The sequence below is a fragment of the Poecilia formosa genome, unplaced genomic scaffold, assembly GCF_000485575.1.
Source record: "Poecilia formosa unplaced genomic scaffold, Poecilia_formosa-5.1.2 Scaffold386, whole genome shotgun sequence".
Lineage (NCBI taxonomy): Eukaryota > Metazoa > Chordata > Actinopteri > Cyprinodontiformes > Poeciliidae > Poecilia > Poecilia formosa.
Genome location: NW_006800325.1, coordinates 126,574 through 146,694, shown reverse-complemented (window position 1 = coordinate 146,694; position 20,121 = coordinate 126,574). Strand labels below are relative to the sequence as shown.

Here is a 20,121-nt window from a genome sequence, read left to right as displayed (position 1 = left end):
ACTTTTTTAGAGGCGTAGCCGAGGATACGATCAAACAAACCTCTAGTTTTCTATGAAACAGATTTTATTGAACGGCGGTTCTCTGATACTGCATGAACCCAACCTCCATACTGCTTCACTGTGGAATAAACACTCATTTCCCCTCATAAGCATTTATGGACAGAACTATCCCGTGTGTGGGTGGTGTAGTGAACACGAAGATCCAGTGATAATGTGACAAACCTTCCAGCTGCCTGACAAGAGCCACCTGGGTCTAAAGCAACATATTTAGACCCCAAATTACTTCCTTAGATTTCTGATTTAAGGAAATCCTTTGGATAGTGAGAAAAATAAACACAGCCTCTCAGTGGAAAAAACCAGCAAAACATTAAATCAAGAAATATGGTAATCAATAGAATGAGAAATAAGAAACAGATTTATTATTAAATTATCAGGAATTCTGAATACTTATGGAAAAACACCTCAACAGAAATTTGGCTGAATTTCTTTACAAATGTTCCATCACATCTAAATATAATATCCTTCAATGTTAATTTGCTTTCTGAACAGAAAATGATAGTTATGACTCTCCAAACATATCTGCCGTCTTTTTAATTTGGATTTTCTTGAACTTTAACTTTTTGCAGACAAACGCCATCAAGACCTCCAAGTACAATTTCTTCACCTTCCTTCCTCTCAACCTGTTCGAACAGTTCCAGAGGATTGCGAATGCCTACTTCCTGGTTCTGCTGGTGCTGCAGGTAAGAGGCAACACAAGCTCAAACATCACTGACTTCACTGAACATATTTAAAAGATCGTCACATGTCTAAACATCACTTATCATTTATTTGATTTTTTTTTTAGTAAGGAGAAACAAACTTCAATCAGTTCAACTTAATTTCAGCTAAAATATGTTTCAGTTCAATTCGGTTTATTTACAAATGGTGAAAATATTTCCCTAAACTGTTTTGCTCTTTATTAAATCACTGATAGATGAATAAAAAAAACTAAACTGATCAATTGGTAATAAAGTGGATAGTTGTAAATTTAATTTCCAATACATGCAGCTGTAAAACTTAACTTATTCGAGTGAAGCCAACTTCTGGGTTACAAGTTAGCTTATTACTAAAAATGTAATAATTTTACTATTAACAAGTATTACATTTTTAATAGTACAAAATTTTAATAGTTAAAATGTAATAATTCTGTCTGTTTTTACTAAAGTACTGGATATTTGTCATAAACTGGCGATATGAATGAACCAAACTGCTTTAGTCGAAGTAAAATGAACTGAATTCATCTGTTTGTGTCAGTCGAGGTCTAAGGCATGTTTCTCATCATAGTTTGCATTATTGCAGAGGCTTTTTTTAAACATTAAACACGTGGTTGTGGTTTCCTCACATGCTAACTTACCACAGCGTTACATGTCGCAGCTCAGTAACTAAAGTCCTGCTTCTGTTGGTGAAGATCTGCAGTTTGATTCCTCATCCTGACTTATTACAACGGGATATAAAGTTTACTCACAGAAAGTTGAGTGGAAGGAAAAAGTGCACACCAGCAACAGGGGTAACCAAAGGATATTGAAATAGTTTGAGCTCCATTTGTGTGCAGTTATGTTCAATAAATTCAGATTAATTAAGAATGTTATTGAAAAGTTGAAACACATTATACACTATCTTTGTTTCTGTACGTTTTGATGATTTTCTGCTTACAGATAATAAAAACCCAACATTAAAGATAGCATATCAGACTAATAAAAAATACATATTTTAATACTGAAACCTGGGCTTAATGAAACATATGTTTACTATGTGCTTAAAAGTTATTATTGAATATGGCTGTTTACTGGGAGGAGTGAAAATAAAGAAAGAAAAACAGAAAAAGTCTCAAAGATCCTGACGTTTTGTCAACGTTTGTTTTTCTCTAAGCAGCAGAAATGTCGCCAAGCAACTTGAAATCAAACAGAAACCCAAACCAGTCGCAGCCTTTACATGTCGACTCTCGCTTTCAGTGAGAGAAGTTTCTCTGGCTGACACTGCAAACAAAGCACACAGAAAATTAAGGAAGTGAGATATCCAGCGCAGGAAGTTACTTCATCATGAGCAAAGCGGCGACTTTACTCCAGCTGCAACGGCCGATCTGCAGAAAGAAAAATCAACATGACAAACTGCTCTGTTAGGAGTTATTTAAACCTGACTCTTCCTGGAATCATTACATTAAAGTTATCACTTTATTCTGAAAGCTCTTTTAAAGGAAATCTGAGTTTCAAAATTAAATTTGTTGTGAATATTTTTAGTCTTATAATAAATATTCTGAAATGGTGAATTAAGGGGAAGGCATGTAGTTTATAAGTTTTCTTGGATGATTGTTTCATACATTTGTTTAGAAAGGTCTTGTAACTGAGCAACAACGTTTATGCGATGGACTGTCTGCACATATGAGCAGGAATGAGCTGTTGTCTGCTGCTTCCAGTTGATTCCTGAGATCTCCTCCCTGTCCTGGTTCACCACCGTCGTTCCTCTCGCCCTCGTGCTGACGGTCACCGCTGCTAAGGACGCAACTGACGACATCGTAAGCAGATTTTCAAATATTTCCTTTTTCTTTTCCCTTTGAAGAAGAACGAGAGTCTGCTCTCTCTGCAGTGACATAATTGCTACCTTTCTTAGATCAAATAGTTTGGTCCTCATTGTGAGGTGAGAATCAGTAGCTGTGTTTCCTTATATTGACCTTATATTTGCTAGGCCTTAATATTAGGCCCAAAGGCCTTTACACATATTTCCTGCACCATATTTAGTAGTGCAGAAAATAAAACATTTAGTTTCCATTGCTCTTTTTTACTGTTAAATAAAGTAGAAGAAAGAAACGTAAAGTCCTGAGCGAGAAACCTGATAAACTATCATCCTCAGGCTGCGTTCACACCAGCCCTGGTTAGTCCGCTTCAATCCAACTCCAGTCCGTTTGTCTAGAAAGTCCGGTTCGGTTAGGGAGGTGATGTGGACCAAAAAAGTGAACTCTGGTGCGGTTTGAATGGACGTGTGAACACCAAGCAGATTGGAGACCGCTCCAGAAGCAGGGAGTGGACTGCAGTGCAGGGCATTCTGGGTAAGTACCACAATGCCTTGCTTCCGCTAGTGGGATGGTTTGTGGTTTTTTACCAAAAACAACTGATAAAATCTGACACCACTCCATTTTTGTTTCCATTTTGTATCCTGAACCCCTCTCTCTCTGGAGTTTCTCCTTGGAAAAACAACGTAGAGCAAACAGGAAGCAGCGTCTCTTCTCATTTTGAAATGTCAGGACTGGAGTGTCTCTGGACATCAGTCGACTTCCTGAGACTCTTTCTTGGATGAATGACGGATAGAACTGGTATCTGTTGCTCGTCATTGACACACCCACTGAATCATGCAGTGAAATGACCTCAGTGGTGGTGAAACTAATTTTACTGATTGTTTGCGTCAGAGACGCCTACATCTGAACTACTTTGTCACTATTTCCCCGCAGCGCTGCTGCATCCGTTCCTCCCTCCGTTCGGTTCGTCATATTCGTTCTGTTCGTTAGTCTGTTAGTTAGACTAACAAGAAGTTAGTTATTCTTGTTAGTCACAAGAAATTAGTCACTTACTTTAGATGTGACTTGAGTAATTTTGATAACTGCATAATAATAAACCTTTAAACACAAACAGGTGTTGGCGGTTCATCCGGCCATTTAATGCTATTTACTCTGACAGTTGGCAAACAGATTTTGTTCTCATTTTCTTTTTAAAGTTTTATACTTTAAAAAACAATAGATTTTAGATTGCCATGAGATTTTGTGTAACTTTTTCATCAAACTCATCTTTTCTGAGTTTCACTTCTCCTTTGCTACTTCAGTTATGTCATTTGGGACTTGAAACTTATTAGGAAATAGTAACAGTTCCTCTTCTTTCAGGGTTAAAATGTCCAAAAATGGTTATTAGAAAGACAGAACGGGCCTCTGAAGCACCGGTTGATCGGTTTTCCTTTAATGTGTTGGAGTCTGGGTGTGTGGGGGGAATGAGGGAGGGATGAGGCAGCACTGAGGAGGAAAGAGCTCATGCAATGGGTTGAACGTTAGCTCAGCGAACAGAAACAAAAAGGACTCGAGGGCCAAAAATAATGTTCTTTTACCAACTCACTGATAAGCTGAGCAGGATAAATGTTAGGTAAGCAGCAGATTTGTTGCCAAAACTTTAAGAAGGGCTCTGCAAGTTTACCTCATTGAAAGTATTTTTGTAAAGTTTCAAGGTATCAATAGGGAAAAAAAACAATTTAGCAAAAGTGAAAGTTACTAGAGAATATAAAACACTTGGTAATTTAAAGACAAATATTTTCTATTGTAAGAAGATTTTACTTTGTCCTCTTTAAAAACAGAAACATCTGTGTTTGGACCTAATTTGTATCATTCTTGAACTGAAGTCAGGGGCCACACATGATCAATCCATGGACCACAAAATGGCCCCTGCACCACACTTTGGACAAACCAAATGTAAACAAACACTGAAGGAATATTTGGACGTTTTAGGAAAGCTTTACAAGCTTAAATTTAACAAATGTTCACTTTGGATGAACAGATTATGAAAAATGTTTTTATAAACTTTTCGGACAACGAAGAATTTTGATCTTTTTGTCGTCGTCATGGTGATTGAGGTAAGATCTGGAAGATAATATGTATCGACCCACTAAACACATTAAACTCAATAAACACATTAAACACAATAAACACAATAAACACAATAAACACATTAAACACATTAAACACATTAAACACAATAAATACAATAAACACATTAAACACATTAAACACATTAAACACAATAAACACATTAAACACATTAAACACAATAAACACAATAAACACATTAAACACAATAAACACATTAAACACAATAAACACAATAAACACATTAAACACATTAAACACATTAAACACATTAAACACAATAAACACATTAAACACAATAAACACAATAAACACATTAAACACAATAAACACATTAAACACATTAAACACAATAAACACAATAAACACATTAAACACAATAAACACATTAAACACAATAAACACATTAAACATAATAAACACATTAAACACAATAAACACATTAAACACAATAAACATAATAAACTCATTGAACACATTAAACACTGACCTGTCATTTTGGGTCAAACTTTGTCTATAGATGGTGTTTGATTCTCTTTATTTCATAAGAAGTCAACTTGAACTTGTGAAATGAAACTGATCGTATCAAACCTCCTGTAAATATTTGGTTGCTCTTTTGCTCATTGTTAGTTTTATTCTATTCATTGTGTTTCTTCTTTTGTAATATTGTAACTTTAACAAAACAAAGATAATCTGAAAGCATCCAAACATTTTCAGAAGGCTGTTGTTTTGTTTTGTTAACCCATTTAACTCTAATCTACGAATCATTCAAACCAAAAAAAACCTTGGAAACTTTAGGGCCAAGATGGATTTAAATAATAATATTTAAGTGTATAAATTTAATGCTCACAAACACAACAGATTTTAAATCATATTCCACTGAGCAAACAAAGTGCAATACATTTAACGATATTTAGAGTAATACTAGGGTTTAAGTGAGAATAACACTTATTTTGTACTATTTTCATGTTTCATTTAGAAACAATTTAATTTTGTTTTTGTGAGAAAGATTCATTAGGAGGATTTAACTAAAGCTGAAGATCCTGTGCAGAACGTCCTCAGATTAAGTTACATGTTGTCTTAGATTAACAGACTGTAACACTTTTATTCACAGTAACTCATTTTTTACTCTGAACAGAAGCAACAAGACTAAACATGGAGTCATTTCTCATGACTTGCTGCTTTTGCATCTATAATGTTTCAGGTTTTTGTTTGTTCAAAGCAGCTTAGTATTGTTTTAGTAGTGGATAATTACATGTAAATGACGCTTTGCTACATTTTTTTGTCTACAACAGTAAAATAATTACGTTGTTTCTCTCCCTCTCTGCTATGCAGGAGATTCATCGTTTTCTTGAATAAATATCTCACTGTTTTGGAAGTTATTAACTTCTTAAGTGGAAACTAATTCAACTGGTTTCCACTAAAACCAGACCTTTCCTCGCTCTGGGCTTCTTAGAAATCCTTCAACAATTAATTTCTCTTATTAAAAAAACACTTTAAAAAAATTCAAGAAAGGTCAGAAAAGTTCAAAACCAACTTCTCCTCAATGTCACCAGTTATTAACAAAAACACCTAAGAATGAGGCTTAATGATCTCTCGTATTATTCTGTTACTTTATTTAAATTAGAGATCTGTGTGTCTGTTATGGTAAATAAATGGACTCGTATGTTTAAAAGACTAAATTTAAAAAGTGAAGGGAGGAAACCGCCTTCGTTGGTGCCTGTGTGTCTTCAGACGGATCTGAAACCAGACGACCAATAAAAACCTCATGTTGCTGTAATAATCCAAGGTTTTAAAAAAAGGAAGAAGACGTCCGTCAGCAGGTTTCCTCCCAGGTTATTTACAGTAACATATCTGCTCCCAGATGCGATAAAACCCCTGATGCAGCCCGTCAGTCGCTGGTGATGGCGCTGTCTGACCAGAACGTGATTCAGTAAACAAATTTAATTTCCTGTAACCTGACTGCTGTCACTTTCTGCTCCTTTCTGTCTCCTAGAATCGCCACAGGAGCGACAATCAAGTAAACAACAGAAAAGTTGAAGTACTAATTGACAGAAAGTAAGTTTATTTTATTAAAATGTACATTTTTTTCCCATTTGCCGTCTGTGGCGCCGTGTTTGTTGTTGGTTCACAGGTGAAATGCTCATCAGATAAACCATTAAATTATTCAGCACCTGAACTACTTTAATGTGAAAATCAGTTCACTCACTTCACACATTTGGGATTTCAGACGTTGGGCTGACAGGAAACAGAGAAATGCTGGTCATCGTCCTGCTGCAGAAACCCAAATATACATGAACATTTAACTGATTTATTTTGGGAAAAACGTTGAAATGCTGAACTCTACGAGATGAAAACAGAAATATTTTGGTCCGTGTTGTTGCTCCGTAGAGGCCTCGTTCTGTGCTTTAGGAAGCAGCTGTAGGACGGAGGAGGAGACGTTTACTTCCTGTTGACATGTTGTCTTCTGTTCATAAAAATACAGAGATTTACACAGATTTGGCTCAGTTGAACCCGTCCAGGTGTGCTGCTGAGTCCAGAACCTGCTTTTTCATTCATATTTGCTGATGTTCTTCCTGTTGTAGGGAAACCCAGCCTCTGTTTCGTCACAGTGCTTATCTTTTAGGCTGGCTTGTGTTATAAATAATTTACTTTCTGCGTTTAAACTTTAGCGGCAGAAACATTAGTGAAGATGACTCACGAAACAAAAATGGACAAACAAAAGTAAATATTTCCCAGGTTTATCCTGCCAGGTTGTTTTGCTCTACATTTGTCTCCAAACAGTCGAGTTGAACTGAAGCGACAGAATCACGTTTTAATCCCTGCTGCTTTGATGAACTCTCCTATTTTCTCCGTCCAAGATCGGAAAACGTTCCGAGTTTCTGGCAGACGGACAAACAGAGTCATACAGGAAACCAGCAGCAGCCAGCAGGGGAAAGTGGCTTGTATCGGTGTGACCTTTAGGGTCAGAGTGGGTTTGTTTATAGTCCCTCAGACGGTTTCTTTCCTGGCATAAAAAAAAACAGAAAAACTGGTTTCCAGCCGGCAGCGAGCCTCCCACTGTGACGAAACCAAATGTAACTTTGTGATTTGTTCTCAGGCTGCGGAGCGAGAAATGGATGGACGTCCAGGTAGGAGACATCATCAAGCTAGAAAACAACCAGTTTGTAACCGTAAGTAAACTTTTTATTTCAGATTTGGCATTATAAGTTTGGATTACTGTGTTCTTCCCATCCAACCACGTTGTAGTTTCAGCTCGTTGCTGTGTGTCATTTCTACGTTCTCCATAAAAGCTGGAGTTCCTCTGGGTTGTGTTCTTGGTCCTCTGCATTTTGCCTTGTTTTCTAATGACTAAATGTTTTCAAACCTTTTAGTCGGAATAAAAATAGACGGAATAAAAAATGACACAAAAGATTTTTTTCTCTGTTGTCAGACATTAAATAAAACAAAACTTACCCTGTTTTATGTTAGTTAGGGCATTTTCTACACATAAAGTACAAATAAAACACGGCATTGTGTCGACTAGGAAATGATTAAAACTGTTGTTTCTGTTGAAGCTTAATGCTTTAAATATTAGCACCTGTCAGCTACTGTCGCTTTAAAATTACATGAAAAAATCTTAACTTGTCCCTCTGGCTGTATTTTGATGTTCTGTCATTTGTTGTTTATTTTTAGGTGTGACAGTTGATTCACAATTCAAATTTAAATGTTGTTTAAATAGATATTGCAAAGCATGAAAAAGGTTAATATTGGAATCACATTTCTGTTTTCTGTCTGCACCAGAGAGGCTAACGATGATCGCCTCACTGTTGACTTTTCAGAAAAACAAACGTTAATCAGAATCAGACTTTTCAAAGATCGATGATCGGCCAGAAAACTCCAAATGGTGCAGCTCTAATTTTTATTTTTCATAGATTGTAAACAGTCTGTTGTCTTTCTAACACATGAACTTTATTTACATGTTTTTTAAGGTGATCCTCGTTACACAGTATTTCTGTGTTGTAATCATGTTTTTTCTCTGCAGAAAGTTTTTCTTAGACTTGGTTTTTGTATATTTTTAAAATATATTTTTAACACGTTTGATTTTGTGTGAACTTGTTTACCTCAGTCCTGCTGTTTTGCCTGAATTTGTGTACATTTATATTTATAAAAAAAATGAGCCATTTAAAGCTGAACACAATAATTTCCTCTTATGAAAACAAACGTTGGAAACATTTAATGAAACCGTTTTTATTTCAGGCCGACCTCCTGCTGCTCTCCAGCAGTGAACCCCTGAACCTCGTGTACATAGAGACGGCAGAACTGGACGGGTTAGTTCACTTTCAGGTTTAAGACGTAACTCATAAATGTGCCAACTGAAAATAATTCACTTATTTCTTCATTTGCTTTTCCCTCCGTCTGTTTTCTCTCTTCCTCAGAGAGACGAACCTGAAGGTCAAGCAGGCCCTTCCTGTCACCGGAGACCTGGGAGACGATATCGAAAAACTGGCCGATTTTAATGGTACAAATCAGAGCTGGTACATTTACTCCATTACATTTACATTGGTAACTTTTTAGGGGAAGAAAATTACTTTTATGAGTTTTTTTTACTATGCTCTACTTGTTACTTTTACTTGAGTAATTTTATTATAAGGTATTTCTGCTCTTTCTGGAGTAAAACTTCTGGATTTTCTACCTACTGAATGAAAAACAAACATGTTTTAATCAAAAATTCACCAGACACACACAAACCTGCAGCTTTTGTTAAAGTTTCATAAGTTTTTTATTGAAAGAAACTGATTTGCTTCATTTTGTTATTTTTTGTCACTTATTTGAATTATTGTCAGATTTTTTTGGTCCACCTGATAATGTCATTTTTAAGCATTAAATGATTGTCAATTTGATCAGTTACTCAGTAATTTTTACCAAATACTTTTTTACCTTTACTTGAGGAAACATCTGTTGAATTAGTGCCAGTCTTACATTAATACAATTTTTGTTAAAATCTACTTCAAAAAGCTAGAAAGAGCGACAGAAAGGGACTAAAAAGTGCTGATATTCATCATTATTCCAGTTCTCTAGTATTTACGGCGTTTGTGTCTGGTTTGAAGGCGAGGTTCGCTGCGAACCCCCCAACAATCGTCTGGACCGCTTCAACGGGACTCTGGCGTTCGCCGGCCAGAAATACCCGCTGGACAACGAGAAGATCCTGCTGCGCGGCTGCACCCTGAGGAACACCGACTGGTGCTTCGGCCTGGTGCTGTTCGGGGGTCAGCCAGGCGCTTCGCTCAGGTTTAATCTAAAACTCCAAACGAAATGAAAATCTTACTCGTGCTTTGTTTGTTTTGCAGGTCAGGAGACGAAGCTGATGCAGAACAGCGGGAAGAGCACCTTCAAGAGAACCAGCATCGACCGACTGATGAACGTTCTGGTTCTGTGTGTGAGTTTGAAACTTTTTAAAAATGTTTTTAGACGGCATCCTGACATAGTTATACAACGTTCTTTGTTTTATTCAGTTATTTAATATGAGTGTTTGCCCAGGGCGGCATTAGAAAGGGGCAGGACGCACAAGAGCTAGAAAATTTGTTAGAACAACAAATTTTGCTGGATGATAAAATATCCCAGTACATAAGAAATATAACGATACGAACAATAATAAACAATGCAAACAATGCAAACTTCTCCTCTTAAAGACCAATAAACTTTAATTTTGTAAAGTAATTTTAATACTGGAGCTGGAAGACATTTTAAATAACCAAAAAGAAAAACAATAATTTAAACGGTACTAAAGCCACAATTAACTGAAATCATAAATAAAACTGATAATGGTCCATCTATAAACTAACTTTCCATAAAAAATAATCACCAGAATAGAAAATATTGAGCTCATTTTAATCTATCATCTGATTAATTTCTTATCAAGTTAAACATGAATTGAGTTTGGAATAATTAGAGCAACTTAAATATAAAAAATAATCAGTTTGGATTATTTAACAGTGCATTAAATTACATAATGACTTATTTTCTGATTATTTGGCCTTAAATTAAACTCAACTTGTGGACAGAAAGAGACGTAGATGAAGAGTTATGGCGCTAACATTATAAAAAGTAAAAAATGAGACGGGTTTTCTCAGCTCCTCTGGTTCTGGTTCTGGTTCTGGTTCTGCTCTGCATCCAGAACCAGAACCAAACATAGAGAAGCAGCATTCAGCTTCTATGCACCACAAATCTGGAACAAACTTCCAGAAAACTGACAAACATCCGAAACACTGAGCTCCTTTAGACCCAGACTAAAACCCAGCTGGATGAAGTTGCTTTTGAAACATAATAAATGAAACACTAACCAACGTTTTGATGTGTAATCCTGGCAAAATGCAACGTTTTAATTACTGATGACTTTATATTTTGTGCTTTTAAAGCACTTTGAACTGCTTCTCTGCTGAAATGTACAAATAAACTTGAACTTGTGTCCCTGACGATAAAGAAGCTTTTTGCTCTCATTCTGTAGATTTTTGGATCTCTGGTGTTCATGTGCATGATCCTGGCGATCGGGAATTACATCTGGGAGGTAAAGAACGGCTCCAACTTCACCGTCTTCCTGCAGAGAAAACACAGCGCCGGCTTCTCGGCTTTCCTCACCTTCTGGTCCTACATCATCATCCTCAACACCGTGGTGCCCATCTCGCTTTACGTCAGGTGACCTGTCCGCACACTTTCACATCACTTAACGCAAAAAAGCCAAATATTATACCTGCTGCGTCTTTTTGCAGTGTGGAAATAATTCGGCTGGGGAACAGCTTCTACATCGACTGGGACAGGAAGATGTATTATTCCCGCAGTGACACGCCGGCCGAGGCGCGCACCACCACGCTGAACGAGGAACTCGGCCAGATCAAGTACGTCTTCAGCGACAAGACGGGGACGCTCACCCAGAACATCATGATCTTCAACAAATGCTCCATCAACGGGAAGTCCTACGGTGAGATAAGACGCCTCACTGCTGGTTTTAAACCAACAACAATAAAAACTTCTGCAACATGCAGGGCTTTAGTTCACTCCTTCAATCTGTTATTATTATTATTCTGTATTTTATTTATTTGTTGAAATGTTTTAAGTATGCATATTTATTTGTTTCTGCAGGAGATGTTTACGACTACACAGGTCAGAGACTGGATATTTCTGAGGTAAGTTAATAAAAATTCAAGTAAAATTTAATTTACTTGCATTTATTTGGGGAGTTTTAGGGCAAGGCTAAGGAAAAAACAGTTTGAAAGTTTTCACATGAAAATAAAAACTTAATAATTAAAATGTAATAACAGGAGAATAAAGTCATCATATTACAAAACTTAAATTGTAATAAGACGATAGTCATATTACCAGACTAAAGTCATAAAGTCAGAATAACATGAGAATAAAGTTGTAAAATACAAAAATAGTTGTCAATACTCAAGAATAAAGTAATTATATAAAAAAAAAGTTGTTTATTTTATGGGAAGTAAATAAATTCATGAATAAGGAAATACTTTGAACACATCAGCATCAGATTATTATCAGTTGCTGGACTTTGAAATGATTACAGAAACGTCTGAGTCTATTTCGAATAAAAAACATCAAAGACTTACCAAGTTGGTCACATCTGAGCTTCATAACTCTTCTCAAGCATTTTTCTCATTAAAGCCACTTAATTTCATGCATTTTTTCTAGTAATGTTGCATTTTTATTCAGCTAAAACAATAACTTAATTCTCGTGATTTAAAAAATGTAGTTCTTAGTCTGAGATGATTTTCCACCAACATTTTTAAATTCAAAACAGCAGTTGTTAAGTTTTGAGCTTCATTTTAAGTCAGAAGCTGATGCAGATTTAACTGCTGCTGTTGGGACGCGTTCATCCTGACGTCAGACTAAAGGTCCGTTTACGTCCTGACCTGCAGCTTAAAGACCCGGTGGACTTCTCCTTCAACGCGCTGGCCGACCCGCGGTTCGTTTTCTACGACCACGCGCTGGTGGAGGCGGTGAAGCTGGAGAACCCAGAGGTCCACGCCTTCTTCAGGCTGCTGGCGCTCTGCCACACCGTCATGGCCGAGGAGAAGAAGGAAGGTGGGTGGAAAACGTCCCGCTTTTCTCTCTGGCTTGAATCAGGAAGTCACCCTGTTTCTCCTGCAGGAGAGCTTCTCTATCAGGCCCAGTCTCCAGACGAAGGCGCGCTCGTTACTGCGGCCAGAAACTTCGGATTCGTCTTCCGCTCGCGAACACCCGACAGCATTTCCATTGTGGAAATGGGAAATCAGCGCAGCTACGAACTGCTGGCGATCCTCGACTTCAACAATGTCCGCAAGAGGATGTCCGTCATCGGTGAGAAGCCCGGATTTTTCTGAGCTGCTTGGCGTTGAGTTTCTGTTTCCTGCTAAATGGAACCAAGACTTTGATGTGTGTGTGTGTGTGTGTGTGTGTGTGTGTGTGTGTGTGTGTGTGTGTGTGTGTGTGTGTGTAAACAGTGCGCAGTCCGGAGGGGAAGCTCTCTCTCTACTGCAAAGGCGCCGACACGATCATCTACGAGAGGCTGCACCAGTCCTGCAGCAAACTGATGGACGTCACCACGGATCACCTGAACGTCAGTGAAGCTGCTTTTCCTCCTCATGCTTTGGTTTCCACTTGTTTGCACGACTGCAGTCCCTCCACCTGATCAGGCTGATCAGGCTGATCAGGCTGGGCAATAAATCAATAACAATATATATTGCAACAGACACGTGATCGATATCAACACATAACACATATGGTTGAATATTCAATAGATAGTTCTCATGTGACATCACACTTACAGCAACTTTGTAACTGGCAGCCATCTTGGTAGGCTATGGAGTTGCTATGACAACAACAAACAAGCCACAAGCTAGGAAGTATTCCTCGCCTCATTCCTACATAACTTATAAGCAATATAAGTACATTATGACTGTTATTTGATTATAGTTTTTGAGTTCTCTACCCACCTCTGTGTGATACTAACATAAATATCAGCGTTATTGACTGTAGTACTTACTGGTGAACTAGCATAATTCGCTTAGCTAACTTAAGCTAATTATATCTGCTAGCTAAGGCGTACATGTAGCCTACGTGTTTGTTACTACATGTACTGACTCTGCCAGAACCTTCTTATTCACACCAAGGTCACGTTTAGTTGGTTTGGATTCTTTACATGCTTTCCCTCCTCTCTCTGTTCACTTCATGTCTGCTAGCTTAGATCATGATTATGACAGAAAAACACTCAAAACCAAAACTGTCTGTTTTTTTCTCTCACTGTTAGTTTTATTAGATGGGAATCTTTATGATTTACGCAGCCGGATGCTTCAGTTTGACTTTGTTTATATCTTCAGATGCTATCGCTGCTGCATTTGCTGCATCTTCTTACGGCTTGTCCTTATAAGTATGTGCATGCTGATCTGCAGGAATTTGCAGGGGAGGGATTGCGGACGCTCGCTCTAGCCTACAAAGATTTGGACGAGGAGTATTTCAGCCGGTGGAGAGAGCGCCACCATGAGGCGAGCACCTCGCTGGAAGACAAGGAGAGCAAACTGGATGAGCTGTACGAGGAGATAGAGAAGGACCTGCTGGTAGGAAGATGAATAAATATCTGGAGTACAACAGATAAAAACAGGAAGCTAACTGGATTTAATGCATGTTGCTGTTTGTGTTGGTCTGCAGCTGCTGGGAGCAACAGCCATCGAAGACAAGCTGCAGGACGGAGTGCCTCAGACCATCGAGCAGCTGGCCAAAGCGGACATCAAAATCTGGGTTCTGACTGGCGACAAGCAAGGTATTTAATGGAAAACTTTGTTTGACATGAACAAGTTCAGCTAAAAAGCAGCCAATATGCTCAATATCCCCTGCATGCAGTGGCGGAGCTAGACTTTTACCCCCGGGGGGCCACGGTGGTGGGGGGCTCATGGATGAGAACAACTAAGATATTTATATGAAACCCAAAAGGTTTGACCCAAGTCATACAGCTGAAAAGGCAACTTCCCAATTCAAGGAAGATTTCAGAAAAATCTATTTTAAAAAATCTAGCAAAGTTTTCTGGCAATTAGGAAATATAAATAATTTTGGTAATTTTAACTGACCTGAAACAAAAAGAGTTTGATCAGATTTAACTTCAGACACCAAGAAATAAAAAGAGGTTGTGTCTTTTGCAAATATCTGATTTAAAGTGTGTATATAAATAATGTTGTCATTCTGATCTGTGAGGGAAGAGCGCCCCCTGTAGCTCCGCCCCTGCCTTCACTCCTTGAAATAACAGAGGGTCATCAATTTACCTTTCATCCAGGTGTCGTCCAATCAAAATGTCTTAAAATGAATAAAATGTAAGTTGGCCTTAAATACAGTAATCACAGGTCTCAAATTTTTCTGTCAGGCAAAACTTCATGGTGGCATTAAAAAGATCTTAAAAGATCTTAAATGTGACATTTCATGCTCTGTGTGTGAAGGGATTCTTTACTTTGACCTGGACTGAGACTTTGTTCAGGCTTGTTTGTTGCAGCTTTAGTTTGTCTTTTAGAAACGGCAGAAAACATCGGCTACTCGTGCAACCTGCTGCGGGAGGAAATGAAAGACATCTTCATCGTCTCGGGTCACTCGCCTGAGGATGTCAGACAAGAACTGAGGTCACAGGAACATTTCTAAAATCCTTATGAAGCCAAGTCGTTTTAAGCTCTAATTTAACCAGCTGTGGTTTTGATTTTTGGAGCAGAAATGCACAAAACTCCATGAAACCAGACGGAGCAGCAAACAGCCTGCTTTTGACAGAGGAGAAGAGTAAAAATCTGATTAAAGACGAGGAGGCCAATGGGGAGTATGGACTCGTTATCAACGGACACAGTCTGGTACGTTACAGCAGCGCCCTCTGCTGGCCAATGAATCAATGAGCCTGGATGTTTATGAGTAATGCTCCTGTCTTTGTCGGTCAGGCGTACGCCTTGGAGAGCAGCATGGAGCTGGAGTTCCTCAGGACGGCGTGTTTGTGTAAAGCGGTGATCTGCTGCAGGGTGACGCCGCTGCAGAAGGCCCAGGTGGTCGAGCTGGTCAAGAAGTACAAGAAGGCGGTAACTCTGGCTATAGGCGATGGAGCCAACGACGTCAGCATGATCAAAGGTACCACTGCGTCCAAGGCTTTGGTTATAGTCAGTTTGGTAATAACCTCACGCTTCATGTTTTCTGAAACAAATGATGAAATGTGTTTTTTCTATGGTGAGTTTTGCATTTTAAAGGTGATCATAATGACACAACAGTGTGGAATAAAACAGAAAGTCGTAACTTCCTCAGTTTGTTTCTCATGTTGACAGAAACAGCATCTAGTCTTAATCTGCTGCTGAACACAGAAAACTGTGATGCTCCACGATTTTAGTGTTTTTCTGCCACCTACTGGAGAATAAAGGGATGACAGCTTAGAGCCGGAGGTGTTTTATTGGAATAAAGATCATCTATCCATCTGTACATCCATCAATTCATTATAAAATCCATCATTATAAAAGCCAGTCATCCAGTTGTTTTACTTTAAGTATATTTCTGCAAGTGTCCCTCTGTTTTTAATTCATCATTAAATAAATCGTTTCTCTCTCCGTCTCCTCCAGCGGCTCATATTGGTGTCGGCATCTCAGGACAGGAGGGCATGCAGGCCGTCCTGTCCAGCGACTACTCCTTCGCCCAGTTCCGCTTCCTGCAGCGCCTCCTGCTGGTGCACGGACGCTGGTCCTACCTGCGCATGTGCAAATTCCTGCGCTACTTCTTCTACAAGAACTTCACCTTCACCTTCGTCCACTTCTGGTTTGCCTTCTTCTGTGGATTCTCGGCGCAGGTGGGACAGCCGGAGATGAGTCCTGGCATTTAAACGCCTGTTTTTCACCAGCCAGAAAAAAAGAAATCTGAACTTGACTTTGCTCTTTCAGACGGTGTATGACGAATGGTTCATCACGCTCTACAACCTGATGTACACAGCTCTGCCTGTTCTGGGAATGAGCCTGTTTGATCAGGTAATAATCATTAATTGTCATATTTTATTTGATTAAAATTAGTTCCAGTCGACGAACTAATAATACCGTCTGCTTAGGCCTTCTTTTATTGTTGTAATTTTGCCTCCATCCAGCAGAGGGCGCCACTGGCCATCTTTAAGCGATATATAATCAAACATGGTGGCCATATTATGATTTGTGAAAAGAGAAACTGTCACTAAAACGCACTTTATGCGGTTCTTTTTTGAAATATAAACACTCAACAAGCTACTAAAGTAGCTCTTCATTCAGCCGGATGTTACAAAAAGATGAGAAAACCTCGATTTTCTATTTTTTCAGTCAGTATTTAACTCAGCTGACAGAAACATTTCGCCTTTTATGTTATGGAAAGATGGTGGATTGTCTTGATACAAGAGAAAACAAAAAATTGTTAGCCTATCGATAAGATCAACCAACTTTAGATCAACTGATTCATAGCTTTTTGATCCATGTTCCAAAAAACAAAACTAAATTTTAATCTTGTGTATTTGTTTGAATTGTGCAAAAGAAGGAGTTTATACCTAAAATTTGGATTCAGAGTCGTCACCTTTGTCTCCCTCTGCTGGTCAGGATGTGAACGACGTGTGGAGTTTCCAGCACCCACAGCTCTACATTCCCGGCCAACTCAACCTGTACTTCAGCAAGACGGCCTTCTTCAAATGTGCCGTCCACAGCTGCTACAGCTCCCTGGTGCTGTTCTTCATCCCGTACGCCGCGCTGCAGGACACGGTGAGGGGCGACGGGAAGGACGTGGCCGACTACCAGTCCTTCGCCCTGCTCACGCAGACCTGCCTGCTGTTTGCAGTCAGCATCCAGGTGAGGAGGATCAGCCTGTTGCTTAGCGTTTGCAGAGTGAAGTGAGCATTTTGGAGATGGTCTGTCTGCTTGTCGGTAGCTGGGGCTGGAGATGTCCTACTGGACGGCGGTGAACACCTTCTTCGTTTTGGGAAGCCTGGCCATGTACTTCGCCGTCACCTTCACCATGTACAGCAACGGGATGTTCCTCATCTTTCCATCAGCTTTCCCCTTCATAGGTGAGGATCTGTTGGCTTCAAGCGACGCTGACTGGACTTGGCCTGCATTAAATAACAAAATACGTAAATCGGTTAATCACATGATAATTTAAAATAAGCCCAATAACTTCCATTTGCATGATTTATCTTTTTCTCTTTCTCTCTTTCCACCAAAAACTGGATGATAAAAGTCTTCAGTCTGGTGCTTTGATCTCAACCAGCTCTTTTTTAGAGGAACAATTTTGTTTGCAAAGATTTTATAATCCATTTTATTTGTTGTTTTTGTTTATGTATTTTGTATATTTAAAATGTCTTCCAGTGCCAGTTTTAAATGTCCATTAAAATGTAAAGTTTATTGGTCTTAGAGAATATGTTCTTACATTATTTTGCCATTATGTTACTGGAAAATTGACTCAAAACAACAATTTTACCATTTACCACAATAACTTAGATCTAAATTTAATTAAAAATTCAAGTTTTCACATTTAGACTTTTTGTTATTTTCTGTTTAAAGGATAAACAAATTATTTTTAAAATATTTTATTCATTATTGAGCCTTGAGAACATTGCCTTTTAGTTATTATTATAATTATTATTCCTTTATTTCTCCCATATTTGGTTGAGATATATCATTTTTGTTGTCATTAAATGTTATTTTAAAGAAGCCAAAAGTTTCATCCATGTCTGACTGAACCTGATTTTTAAAAAGTAAATTTTATTCTGTTTTGTTTGTTTCTTTAGGAACGGCTCGAAACTCTCTGAACCAGCCCAACGTTTGGCTGACGATCATCCTGACCTCCATCCTGTGCGTACTTCCTGTGGTCACCTGCCGCTTCCTGTTGATTCAGCTCTGCCCCACCATCAATGACAAGGTGCAGGAAACACCAGGAGCCGCTTTGCATTCTCACCAATGCACAGCGGCTGCTGGAATGTCATTTGCATGAAGCGTGTCCCTCGTTCATTTAGAGAAAGCAACATGCTATTCAATGTTCAATTATGGAATAAGAAAAATGAGCTCAATAACAAATATATTTATTGTTTTTAATCTGAAAGTGTTATTCTACCCATTCAGTTTCCAGAGTTTCAGGAAATGTTAGCTTTGGACATTAGTGTCTGTTCTGCTGCTACCTGTTTAGCATTGAGATGCTATTTTAGTGCTGAACAGCTTCGTTGAAAAGCTAAAGTGTACAAAAAGAGTAAAAGGATTATTTTCTGACTTTATCAATATCCCAGCGGTAATAACTATACGTGAAGATTGAACATCTGACTCTGTAGTATTTCAGCTTAAGTTTCTAATGATCCAAACATTCCTTCCAACGTTGAGACACACGTCACACCAGACAGTTTTTCCATCTTTTCTTCTCCTCCTTTGACCTCCAGGTAATGTTCAAGGTGAGGCAGGCCAGAGCCACGCCTCCTCCTCCGCCTCGCCGCTCCCGGATCCGCCGCACCAGCTCCCGCCGCTCGGGCTACGCCTTCTCCCACGCGCAGGGCTACGGCGACCTGGTGACGTCGGGCCGTTTCCTGAGGCGTCCCGCCGTGTCGCGGGCGTCGGGTTTCCCCCAGGTGGGGCGCGCCGCCACGGGGTTCAGCCCCATGGGCCGGTCGGCCGGCTACAGCCCGACGGGCCGGCCCCAGAACCTGAAGGTGCCGGACGTGGAGGTGACCTCGCTGCAGATGTACAGGACGTTCAGCGACGGCGATCTATGAGAGAAGGAAGCTAATTAAACTTCTGGAGGGAAACAGAAACTCTGAGGTTTCTGTGGAAATTTTTTCGCTGACAGTTTCATTTAAAGGAACGGCAGCCCTCACTTCTGAGAGGTAAACGGTTTACTGGCGTCAGATGTTTAAGTTTGAACCTGGAGGAAGCAGCAGGTGGGACGCTAACGGACGGATCTACTTGATAACAGACACAGAAACAGATCAGTGAGCTTCCAGGCAGCAACAAGCAGAGAATGGAAGTGATTTAACATGTTGGGAAACACAGAGTGTCATCATGTTTACAGACTGCCCAGACCTTCGTAATCCTGGGAGTCCAGACGCGACGCAGAGCTTCGTAAAGAGGGAACAACCAGCAAAAACACGCTGCTGTCAGTACTTTACTCTTCTTTTTCTCTTCATTTGTGCTTCCTTGAACAGGTTAGGATAGATCTATGGCCTATTCAAAACATGTTCATTGCATTTTTTACATAAAATCATTTTAGATAATGAGATTTCCTGTCAGAATGAGCTGCTTTAGGACGTCTTCTCACTTTAAATCCAAATAAGCTGCTGCTGGCCACACCCCCCAATTCAACATTTAGACTGACACGTGAAAATGGCTGCAGACACATGCACGATTATACAACCTTACAAATTTGAAAAACAGAAGTGGAGCCTTCTGCACAGTCAGCCAGAATGCAGGAATTGGTTTCTGGTGCTAAATCAACAAGTA

The 20,121-nt window shown here is 39.2% G+C and overlaps 1 protein-coding gene across 2 annotated transcripts in view; it reads left to right on the top strand.

Moving 5' to 3' along the window:
- The window catches only part of LOC103154416 (phospholipid-transporting ATPase ID-like), a 36,280-nt gene extending 16,415 nt beyond the window's left edge, over positions 1 to 19,865 (top strand). For both annotated transcript variants that reach the window (XM_007575686.2, XM_007575685.2), the window contains 25 exons: positions 627 to 740; positions 2,453 to 2,551; positions 6,654 to 6,715; positions 7,758 to 7,830; positions 8,897 to 8,967; positions 9,076 to 9,158; positions 9,748 to 9,906; positions 9,988 to 10,076; positions 11,145 to 11,332; positions 11,407 to 11,615; positions 11,777 to 11,820; positions 12,568 to 12,733; positions 12,800 to 12,988; positions 13,132 to 13,247; positions 14,080 to 14,244; positions 14,336 to 14,447; positions 15,186 to 15,291; positions 15,378 to 15,510; positions 15,595 to 15,778; positions 16,258 to 16,481; positions 16,573 to 16,656; positions 17,245 to 17,490; positions 17,570 to 17,708; positions 18,429 to 18,559; positions 19,068 to 19,865. In XM_007575686.2, the coding sequence (XP_007575748.1) occupies positions 627 to 740; positions 2,453 to 2,551; positions 6,654 to 6,715; positions 7,758 to 7,830; positions 8,897 to 8,967; positions 9,076 to 9,158; positions 9,748 to 9,906; positions 9,988 to 10,076; positions 11,145 to 11,332; positions 11,407 to 11,615; positions 11,777 to 11,820; positions 12,568 to 12,733; positions 12,800 to 12,988; positions 13,132 to 13,247; positions 14,080 to 14,244; positions 14,336 to 14,447; positions 15,186 to 15,291; positions 15,378 to 15,510; positions 15,595 to 15,778; positions 16,258 to 16,481; positions 16,573 to 16,656; positions 17,245 to 17,490; positions 17,570 to 17,708; positions 18,429 to 18,559; positions 19,068 to 19,397 (3,516 nt within the window). In that variant the 3' untranslated portion in view covers positions 19,398 to 19,865. The remainder of the gene's footprint in view (positions 1 to 626; positions 741 to 2,452; positions 2,552 to 6,653; positions 6,716 to 7,757; positions 7,831 to 8,896; positions 8,968 to 9,075; positions 9,159 to 9,747; positions 9,907 to 9,987; positions 10,077 to 11,144; positions 11,333 to 11,406; positions 11,616 to 11,776; positions 11,821 to 12,567; positions 12,734 to 12,799; positions 12,989 to 13,131; positions 13,248 to 14,079; positions 14,245 to 14,335; positions 14,448 to 15,185; positions 15,292 to 15,377; positions 15,511 to 15,594; positions 15,779 to 16,257; positions 16,482 to 16,572; positions 16,657 to 17,244; positions 17,491 to 17,569; positions 17,709 to 18,428; positions 18,560 to 19,067) is intronic.
- Positions 19,866 to 20,121: the final 256 nt, after the last annotated feature.